We start from the raw sequence: 11,511 nt of genomic DNA, 5'->3' as shown, positions 1-11,511 counted from the left end.
TGAAGAACTGGATAACTCAATTGATAAGGCCCTGTTTTAGGCTGAGATCAAGTCAACTCCTTTGGGTGACACTGGGTCCATCGGGCATCCAGGCTCTGAGTCTCAATTTCTTCATCTATAAATCTAGAAATCCACGCATTCTCCAGTCACCCAAAGGCATAAGACACTCATCAAACAAGGCCGTCCAGGATCCTCACTGGAGCCATCGCTTTGCCCTCAACTAACATGGCGGCAGTGTGTGACATCTTTTCGTCGCCTCCGCCCTCCCCTCCCCTCCCCCTCCCCCCCACCTCACGAAGGCGGCGAGCCTAGATGACGGCGGCAGGCGGGGCGCATGCGCGGCGGCGGGGCCCGGCCCGCGACAGCGGCGAAGGGTCTCGCTGCCCGCAGTTGCCTAGCTGCTGGGGCCGTGGAGAGATGTTGTAGTGGGGCCTGCGGTGGAGCGGCGGGGCGCGGGCGGGAGCGAAGCGGCTAGCGAGGGCCGACGCCACCTGACGGGTTTTGGTGCTGCGGCAGCACGCTGAGGGGGCGTCGCCGTCGCCGGCCCCCGGCGCCGCCGCGGGAGGCCGCACCCGCCATGGCGGCCCGGGCGGTGCTGGATGAGTTCACGGCGCCCGCCGAGAAGGCGGCGCTGCTGGAGCAGAGCAGCGACCGCATCGAGGGCCTGTTCGGTGTGAGCCTGGCAGTACTTGGTGCTCTCGGCACCGAGGAACCGCTGCCGGCGCGCATCTGGTTGCAGCTTCGCGGGGCGCAGGAGGCGGTGCACAGCGCCAAGGTGAGTCCGGCCGCGCCCGCAGCTTCGGATCGGTCGGGGTCTCTGGATGACCCCCTCCTTCCCCGTCACTCTGCGGGGACGCAGCGAAGTGCAGTGGATAAGAACGCAGTCTCCAGAGCCAGTGGACCTGCGTTCTCAGTCTCATGAGCCATGTGACCTTGCGCTAGCGGTTTAATCCAGGACCTCAGTTTCCCCAGTTGTGAAGTGGCGATGACGAAATCACCTACTTCAGAGGGTTGTCGTGAGAATTAGAGTAGGTGATCTGTTGAAAGCGCTGAGAACAGTGCCTGGCAGAGTAAGTGCTCTGCCAGTGTTGCGGTGGTTATCTGTCGCTCACATCCCCCCTGCAACCCCCAGGATGGTGCGCAGGGCCTGATGGCAGGGGCGTTTACCTCTGTGCCCACCATCTCGGCCTTTTTTCTCCTCTCAGGCCTCCAGTACAGGTGTTTTGAACCTTTTAGTTATCTCCTATTTCCTTTGAGAATCTGAAAAAATCAAAATAGTAGTAAATGCTCGGAAAGTCAAGATGAGACGCTGATCTGTAATTAGTGTTTAAAATAACATTATTCCTAGTATTGCAATTTTGTACAGCCAGCATTTACGGAATGCTTACGGCACATCAGACGTTACCTTAAATACTTTCAGAAGGATTATCGAAATGCAACTCTTAAAAACTCCCCTGAGGTGGATTTTACAAACCTCCTCCCTGTTTTTTAATGAACAGCTGAGGAAAATGAAACTCTTCAGAGGTGACTGACCTAAATCAGCATCGCAGATTTAGACACAATCAACACCTTGGTCTATCTCACCCTCCCCAGGGCCAAATCATGCCCCTTCTCCCAGGTACCCAAGTTCCTTCAGGTTTGCCAAGTTAGTTGAGGTTGGAGGCAGGATTCAGATCTAGGGGGTGTGGCTCGTTGTTTTGAATACCTGCCTCTCAAGTCTTGAGTCCTGAGGGCAAATTGAATCATTTTGTTGACATCCTACTAAGGTTTCACTGTGTCATTGAAGAATCTGATGAACTAATAAAATCTGGAAGCGTATTTTGAACATGCTTAGGGGAGATAAGACCCTTGGCTGTTTGATTCTTCTCCACAGTTTAACTTAAAATGTGAAGATCCTGAGTCAAGTTTGCCTTTCTTAAATTTTTAGGTCAGTTGTCTGACTTTAGATAGTTGTACTAATTCTCACTTCCCTCCTTGCTTTTCCCCAAGCTACCCAATTTCTTCCACTCCCCAAATTTGTCCAAATCCTGTCACTTTTTTCTGAAAGCCTCTTCTGTGTCCATTTTTTTGCTGCAGTTAGGACCCTCATTCTTTGTATGTTTCCCTCTCTTACTTCCTTATCAAGCCATTCCTCTCTACCTCCTGGTCCACCCTGCATTGGACTGATCCTCCTGCACAAAGTCATTCTTCTGCCTGGCGACCTAATAGAGTCTCCTTTTGCCTGTCTCAGTCAGTCTAAACTCCTTCCCTGACTTATAAAACTCTTAACAATCCAACCCCACCATATTTTCTCAGTTTTCTGTTTTAGCAGCTCTCAGCTTTGTCAGAACGGTTCTGCTGGCTCCTAGTTCTGCTTTTACTCAAGGCTCACTCCAAGCATGGAAAGCATTTCCTTTGCTCTACGGGAAAAGCCTGCCCCTCCCACCAGACCTTCCTAGCTCCAGTTCTCTGGCAGTTTCAGCCACGATCGTTATTGTTGTTGTTATGTGCCGTTGAGTCGGCCCCGACTCATAGCGACCCCTCCTTGGGTTTCCGAGGCAGTATCACTACGGAAGTAGGATTGCCCAACCTTCCTTCCGAGGAGTGGCTGGTGGGTTTGAACCGCCAGCCGTCTGGTTAGCAGGCAAGTATCTTAGCCACTATGCTACCAGAGCTCCCAGCCATGATTAGCAGAAGCTAACTGGAAAAGGTGTGTCTTGCACTGTCTTGGTAGTAGGTCTCACCTGCCTGTTTATCTTTGTGATGTTTGTTACTCTTAAACCCCACCCTCTGACTTTTTCCCTGAGACTGATGGGTGAGGGCTGAAGCCACACTGAGGGCTTTTTTGTTCTGTTAATTAGGTTGGGTCTGTTGTTTTATAGTTTTTTGAGGAAAAGACAACATTAACATGGTCTTAAAAATTAAGAATAGGAAAGCAAACTTCATCATTTACACTGTTTAAAGTTAAACTGTGGGGGAGAAGGTTTGAGGAAAGGAGGATTTAGAGTAAGAGTTTAAAATTGTAACAGTGGGTTCCACTGTTTGGAGTCCCCCCCTGTGGTTTACTTTGTTTTCCTGCTATTAAAATGATACTTGAAAAGAGCTAAGCCTTCTTTTGCTGGTGAGAGATGAGGTGGGGGATAGTGATAATGCCTAACCCTTTGGCCCAGAGTGATTCCGCCTCCTGACAACCTTGTGTGTTACAGAGTAGAACTGTTCCATAGGGTATTTAGCTGTAATCTTAACAGGAGCAGCTTGCCAGACCTTTCTTTAGTGGCACTGCTGGGTGGGTTCAAATCACCAGCCTGTAGATTAGTAAGGAGCTCTGGTGGCGTAGTGTCTAAGGCATTTGACAGTTAACCAGAGGCTGGCGGTTCAAACCCACCAGCCACTCTTTGGAAAGAAGGTTGGGCAATCTACTTGTGTAGTGATACCACCTAGGAAACCCAAGGAAGGGTCGCTATGAGTCGGAACTGAGTACAAACTGTTTGTGTCCCCAGAGACCTTGATAATGCCTTGTTGTAAGTTTCCATTAAGTCTGATTCCAGCACATAGTGAATGATAGGGAAGTTAATGGAGGGCGGGGGGGAGAGGACACTTATTCAAAGGAAAATTTGATGGAGGAAGTGGTGGCACACGGTATGGAAAAGAGATTGAGGAATAAGAAAAAAGTCAAATTTCAGAGAGGAAGGGGAGGTACTGAGTAGATGCTGCTCATTCACAGAGATGCCAGAGGCAATGGGATTCTCCAGTCCAGCGGTGGTGGAAGGGGTGAGGTTGAGGACATGTCAGCCCTCGGTAGTGAGAAGAGTTGTGACCCTTCTCCAGATCAAGGAGCCACAAATTCGAATGCTCACTGGGACCAGATGGGGTGACTATGTAGAGAAGTGGCTGACTGGTAGAAAGGGACTGTGGTGAACTCATGCCCTGTCTCAGAGGACAAATGCCTGTACTTAGTAGTAGCCGATTACCCATTGTGGACCCAGGGATGTCTTATCTCTTATCCAAGAGAAGGTGGGAGTATGACTTTCATGATGTGGAATCTGTTTTTGTTTTTTTTTTAATTGACAGCTGATTTATGTTTTAAAAGCCATGCATGTTGTGAATTTTATCATGATTAAAAATTTTCAGTGATAATTTTTTAAAGGTTTCATTGTGTAGTCTTAAAAAAAAAAAAAAAAAGTCCCTTGATGTTAAACAAAACATGGCAGTGGGCTAGGTTCAACTTTTGGACTGCCTTTTTGTGCCCTCTGTTTTATAGATAGTAGAAGAAAGGATGAATAAAGACTTTTTTTTTTAAATTTCGCAAAATAGGGCAATTGATGCCTTTAAATGGCCTATGGTACTGTCTCTGGTAGCATAGTGGCTAAGACACTTGCCTGCTAACCAGACGGCTGGCGGTTCAAACCCACCAGCCACTCCTCGGAAGGAAGGTTGGGCAATCCTACTTCCGTAGTGATACTGCCTCGGAAACCCAAGGAGGGGTCGCTATGAGTCGGGTTTGACTCGACGGCACATAACAACAACAACAACAACATGGTACTGTCTCAGTAAAGATGCTAAATCATCCCTGCGGCAGGAGGATGTGAACTTGGAGATAGTGCTTGTGGCAGGTTTAGTTAGTACACTTGCTGTGGAACTGCTAGAAGTGCATTGGGAAAAAAAAGCAAAGGTCCAGGGAATGTTAAATAGCATGAATGTATAGTGTCACTTGATCGAGAAGTGCTCACGCAGGTAGTGACTTCCCCTGCTCTTGGGGTTGGTGATGCAATTGAGTAAGGTAAAAATATTGTTGCTGTTTGCCATTGAGTCGGACCGACTCATAGAGACCCCTCCTTGGGTCTCCAAGGCGATATCACTACGGAAGTAGATTGCCCAACCTTCCTTCTGAGGAGTGGCTGGTGGATTTGAACTGCCAGCCTTCTGGTTAGCAGTCAAGTGCCTTAGGCACTATGCTACCCAGGAAATATTTCTGAACAATCACCTGAGATAATCCCACTCAGATTGGAGAGGAGGCAGGTGAAGGGGGAATGGACTAATGAATTGTGAAACTTGAGGAAGAGACCTTAGACCCTGTTCCTTCCTAGACTCAGAGTCATGCCGACAGAGGACAAGTTCAGTAAGTGTTGGAGAGTTAGAGAGGTGACAGTAGGAGAGGAATTTCAGAGGTCAAAAATCCAGTAGGAGGAGAGATTCTGAGGCAGGTGGCTCGTAGTCCTGGGTAAGGTGGAGGATTCGTTTCATTGTAGAGATGTGGGGAGATGTGAGAAGAATGAAGAGCTGGAAATGTGAGGCATCTGGAGATGGGCAGTGCCAAGATCTGACCAGGAGTTGGGTGTTAAAGCCAGCAGGGGAGAAGGGAGCCTGTCCTGAAAGTTAACAAACAAAAGAGAAGATGAGGAAACTGGCATGGCTACTTCCACGGTTTCTCTGTGAATCTTTAGGTTACCTGGTTGAATTTGCTAGCCACAGCTGCCCATCAGTTGATGTTTTGTGTCAGGCAGCATCATTACCAATTACCTCATGGCAATGATTAGCCACCATGAAGCATACCCAGTGACCTACCAAGAGCACCAGCCTGGAGGATATATCATGAAGAGAATAATTTAGAAGACTCATCAATCTTAAGGGAGCTCTGGTGGCGTAGTGCCTAAGGCATTTGACTGCTAACCAGAAGACTGGAGGTTCAAACCCACCAGCCACTCCTCAGAAGGAAGACTGGGCAATCTCCTTCCATAGAGATACTGCCTTGGAAACCCAAGGGAGGTCGCTATGAGTCAGATTCCACTCGATGGCAGTGAATTTTTAGTTAATCAATCTTAAATCATTGAAATTACAGTAGAACCAAGAAATCATGCTAACTAAAGTAGATGAACATTTGGTCCATTTTTAATTTACAAGGAAAAGAAAAAGAGAGATGGGAAGAAAGAGTCTTCTGAGGAGCTAGTGATTATCCTTTTCACAAATTCTAGTTTTTAGTTAGATGTTTGTGGAGTAAGGGAAGGGAAGATTAAAAATAAAGAACATTCACGTAGAAGTGGCCTGTCACTGCACTGACCTTGGAGGGTTAAATTGACCCCGTATTGTTCCGTTTCCTTCTCTTTGGAAGAGCTTGGTGCCTGCTTTCGTGAATGGATTCTTGAACAGATTTGTTCATGGAGGAAATAATTTGTAGATACAACACTGAGTTTATAACACAGAGTTTTTGTTTTAATTTCACCAGAAAGGAGGGGTGGGTAGGGTAGCCTTTTTGTACTTCCTAGAATGTGAATTTTTACTTGCCTTGGTTTTGAAAATCATCTTACGAAACACTGGTTTGTTCAGTCTCTTTATGGTTAATATTTTGGGGTTACACCAGAATGTTGAAATAAGGGATTCTTAGATTATTTATGCCAGGGCCCAAAGTGATTGCTCATAACCGTAGTTTCCTCTTCCCTATCTGTTTCCCAGCCAGTATTGTAGGGTTTTAATCAAATTAGGGATTGCATCTTGTTCCGTGTTAACTTTTTACTAAATTGATGTAATTGTGTAAGTTCTTGAGTTCCAAAACAAAATTATAATGTTGGGAGGGAATTCTTACAGTAATTAATTAAAGGACTATATTTTAAAAGTCTGTTACATCATGTGGAAAAAACATAAGGAAAACGATTTTTGTTTACAGAAACAGAATGATTTCTTTTAATTCCTACTCTTTTAAGATCTTCCTTTCAGCTTAGAGGTTTGGTCATTTTTAGCGCAGATGGAATTAGTAACTGACATTAGTTGATGAATAAAAGCTGTATGAATAATTTCACATCTGAACTTTCTGTGTGAAAGTGGGCCGTGATTATGGCATCTTTTGATTGAAACTCCCTGTCTACCGAAAGAAAGCAAAAGGTCATTAAAAAGACAGAAAAGACCAAAGTGAATGTCAGAAAAGATTTTGAAACTTGCTCTTGAGGTAGCTAAAGCAAACGAAAGAAAGGGTGAAATAATACAGCTGAACAGAAGATTTCAAAGGGCACGTAGAGAAGGAACTGGAGAAAACAGCCCTCAAGTGCAATATTGAAAACTTCTATGGACAAAATATTGAACGAGGCAGGAAGCATCAAAGGCAGATAGAAGGAATACACACACTCACTGGACCAAAAAGAATTGATTGATGCTCAGCCATTTCAGGACCAATGATATTGAAGGAAGAAATCCAAACTGCATTGAAGAAATTGGTGAAAAACAAAGCTCCAGGAATTGTTGAAATACCCATTGAGGTGTTTGAACAGACAGATACAATGATGGAGGCGCTTGCTCATCTATGCCAAAAAATTTGCAAAACAGCTACCTGGCTAACCGACTGGAAGAGATCCATGTATGTGCCCATTTCAAAGAAAGGTGACCCAACAGAATGTAAATTATCAAACAATATCATTAATATCACACATAAGTAAAATTTTGCTGAGCAGAATTCAGAAATGGTTGCAGCAGTACATAGATGGGGAACTTCCAGAAATGCAAGCTGGATTCAGAAGAGGATGTGGAACAGGGGATATCATTGCTGATGTCAGATAGATCTTGGCCGAAAGCAAAGAATACCAGAAAGAAAGTTTTATTGACTTCAAAGGTGTTCAAACTGTATGGATCATAACAAATTATGGACAGCATTGCGAAGAACAGGAACTCTAGAACACGTAATTGTGCTCATGAGGAACCTGTGCATAGACCAAAGGGCTGTCATTCAAAGAGAGCAAGGGGACACTGCGTGGTTTAAAATCAGCAAGAGTGTGTCACAGGCTGTCCTTTCACCGCACTTATTCAGTCTGTATGTTGAGCAAATAATCCAAGAGGCTGGACTGTACGAAGAAGAACACTGCATCAGAGTTGGAGGAAGATTTATTTACCACCTGTGGATATGCAGATGACACAACCTTGCTTGTGGAAAGACTACGGTTTTCAGTATGGATTACACTTCATCATAAAGAAAACAAATATCCTCACAACTGGACCAATAAACAACATCATGCTAAACAGAGAAAAGATTGAAGTTGTCAAAGATTTCATTTTCCTTGGATCAATCACAGTCATTGCCTATGGAAGCAGCAGTCAAGAAATCAGTGGCCTGCCTGCCACTACTGACTGTTCTGACTGGAATCAAAGCAAAGGATACCAGACAAGAGTGGGAGAAAAATAACAGGACAAAGAAATAAAATTCACAAAAGAGACCATACTTACTGGACTGACAGACACTGGAGGAACCCCCAAAGCTATGGCCCTAAGACAACCTTCTGACCTGAAACTGAAGCCATCCCTGGGGATCCCCTTATGACCAAATAATATACCAAATAAAAAAAAACCCACTGCCATCAGGTTGATTCCAACTCATGACGACTCTTTGGAACAGAGTAGAACTGCCCCATAGGGTTTCCAAGGCTATAATTCTTTACGGAAGCAGACAATCTCATCTTTTCTTGTGGGGCAGCTGGTGGGTTCAAACTGCTGACCTTTTGGTTAGCAGCTGAATGCCTTAACCACTTGGCAACCAGAGCTCCTTCAAACAATAGATGGGCCCATAAAATAATTAACACCAGAGAGGAACATTTTCCTTAGAACCATCAATTATACGTAAGAGCAAAAGGAGAACATTTACCCAAAAGTAGAGATGAGAATGCAGGATGGGCAAGAAAATCCATACAAAAGGAAATGAGGGATCCAGGGCAGAAATGGGGAGAGTTCAGCTCATGTGTCTGTCTTTTGTTTGGCTAGAAGCCACAGGAGTGGGTTCAATTCCAGGTCTGAAGAGCAGCTAGGGGCCATAGCCTCAGTGATTCCACCAGGCTCTAAGAATTGATGCCTTTGAATTATAGCATTGGCAAAGAGTATTGAATATTCCATGGACTGCCAGAAGAATGAACAAATCTATCTTGGAAAAAGCGTATCCGGAATGCTGCTTAGAACTGAGGATGGCGAGGCTTTGTCTCATGTATTTTGGACATGTTATCAGGAGGGACCAGTCCCTGGAGAAGAACATTATCATACTTGGTGTAATAGCTGATGAGTGAAAGAGAGGAAGACCCTCAGTAATGGACTCAAACATAGCATGAGGATGGTGCAAGACCAGGCTGTGTTTTGTTCTGTTGTATATGGGATCACTATGAGTCAGAACCTATTCAACAGCACCTAACAACGTCTACCAGTATTGTGTCTAGGGTCTTTATCCATTCTTGAACCAACTCATTTAATTCACAGTATGGTTTTCTTTTTAATACTTACTTATTTTTGGTGAAACTATACAGAGCAAAGTATGTACCCATTTAACAATTTCTACACTTACAGCTCTGGTAGCATAGTGCTTAAGGCATTTGACTGCTAACCAGAAGGCTGGCGGTTCAAACCCACCAGCCATTCCTCGGAAGGAAGATGGGGCGATCTACTTCGTAGTAATACTGCCTCGGAAACCCAAGGAGGGGTCGCTATGAGTCAGGTCTGACTCGACGGCACATAACAACAACAACAACACACTTACAGGTCACTGGCATTGGTTATATTCTTTACTTTATGTCTACCCATACTGTTTTAATCTGTACTATAGATTCACGGTTATCAATTTGGTCTTATATGAATAATCTTATAACATAATATTTAAGATATACTTTCCTTACTAATAAGGAGCTCTGGTGGTATAGTGATTAAGGCATTTGACTGTTAACCAGAAGGTCAGTGGTTCGAACCCACCAGCCCACTCCACGAAAGAAAGATGGGTCAGTCTGCTTCCATAAGGATTTACAGCCTTGAAAACCCAATGGGGGTCACTATGAGTCGGAATCAACTTGATAGTTATGAGTTTGATTTGGTTTTACTCTTACTAATTGCTGTGCTAAAGTGTTGTTTAGTCTAAAGATGACTTCAGGGGATAGTTTTGATTCAAGATGTAAATAATCTCCCAGGGCAGTAGTTTCATTGGTCCTCCAGTCAGTTCTGTTCCACATTTTTCTCTCTTTTGATCAGGAGCTACCTATTATGGCCATGATTAAAATATATGGTAATGGTAGCCGACATCATCTAGTTTTCTGGTCTGATGATAGAGGAGACAGTATAGGTCATGGATGCACTTAGCCCTGTAGGCTTTTTCTCTAATTCCTTCATCTCCTTCTGTTGCTTCTGGCAAATAGAGATCAGTTGTGTCTTGGATGGCTGCTGTATAGGCCTTGTTCTCTGAATTAGGAGGTAGAATAGCAACTAAAAACAGTGAAAGTGTCAACTGACTGTATTGTCCCTAGAAACCATGGCCCTATACTTTTAAATCTAAGTAAGTACTATCAGTATTTGTAGCCTCTTTGTAATGTGTTTTATTATTAACCCTAGTATTTAAACAATCAGATTAATACAATAATTATATAATAACCCATTGCCATCGATTTGATTCTAACTCATAATGGCCCTATAGGACAGAGTTGAGTTGCCCCATAGGGTTTCCAGGGCTGTATGTCTTTATGGGGGAGCTCTGGTAGCGTAGCGCCTAAGGCACTTGACTGCTTACCAGAAGGCTGGCGGTTCAAACCCACCAGCCACTCCGAAGAAGGTGGGGCAATCTACTTCCCTAGTGATACTGCCTCAGAAACCCAAGGAGGGGTCGAATATCTAGAGCTGCAGTAATAGCAGCATATACAAGATAGGGGGTTAGTTTTATTTATCAAGAAGTGTAAAGATAAGCAGTACTGAGTACTGGTTAGGAGCTGTCAGGATGAAGGCGTTTGCTGTTTTCTTGGGCTTTCCCTCATGATTACAGTATGGGTACTCCAGTCATCAGGTCCCTGTTTGAAGAAGGAAGGAAGAAAAAGGAAGCAGCACTTGTCCAGAAAACCCCAGTAGACTGCTGCTTACCCCATATTGGCTCCAAGCTAGCTACCAACTCATTGCTGTCCAGTCAGTTCCACCTCATAGCAACCCCTCCTTGGGTTTCCAAAGTGGTATCTCTACGGAAGTAGATTGCCCAGTCTTCCTTCTGAGGAGTGGTTGGTGGGTTTGAACTGCCAGCCTTCTGATTAGCAGTCACATGCCTTAGACACTTCACCACCAGAGCTCCCCTGTGTTGGCTAGAACTGTGTAATATGGCCACTACACATTGCAAAGGGAGCTAGAAAATTGTTCATTTTAACTAGGCGCATTCCTGCCCTGAACAGTTTCAGGATTCTGTTATTAAAGAAGCAGAAAGTAGATATTGATAGACAACAGAGAATGCTGCCACATCATATATACAGTAAGCAAAATCCAACATTTAACTCATTTATGAGGGCACCAGTGAGATTGGAAAACTGGCTCAAGGAAATGTGTATGTATTTAGAGGTACTGAACAAAGAACCTAGGATAAATAATCTGTGTCCTGGAAGGTAATGAAATCAGAACCTTTTGTGTTATCTTTTATACCAGACAGAAGCTTTAAATGAGGTAAATAGTACATCAAACAAAAAGCAGAGCATACGTCGGCAAACTTTGTCCGTAAAGGACCAGATAATAAATATTTTAGGCTTTCAGGACACACTGGGTCGTCATCTTCTTCTT

At 44.4% G+C, this 11,511-nt stretch overlaps 1 protein-coding gene across 1 annotated transcript in view; it reads left to right on the top strand.

The window, feature by feature from the left end:
- The first annotated feature begins 577 nt into the window (after positions 1 to 577).
- Positions 578 to 11,511, top strand: part of N4BP1 (NEDD4 binding protein 1) — a 59,601-nt gene continuing 48,667 nt past the window's right edge. Inside the window, exon 1 of the mRNA XM_007946928.2 lies at positions 578 to 775. Within this exon, the coding sequence (XP_007945119.1) occupies positions 578 to 775 (198 nt within the window). The remainder of the gene's footprint in view (positions 776 to 11,511) is intronic.

The sequence above is a fragment of the Orycteropus afer genome, unplaced genomic scaffold (genome assembly GCF_000298275.1).
Source record: "Orycteropus afer afer isolate SDZICR_OR568_19922 unplaced genomic scaffold, OryAfe1.0 scaffold00009, whole genome shotgun sequence".
NCBI lineage: Eukaryota > Metazoa > Chordata > Mammalia > Tubulidentata > Orycteropodidae > Orycteropus > Orycteropus afer.
Note: the sequence above shows the minus strand (reverse complement) of the source record. Positions and strands in the feature narration are given on the sequence as shown.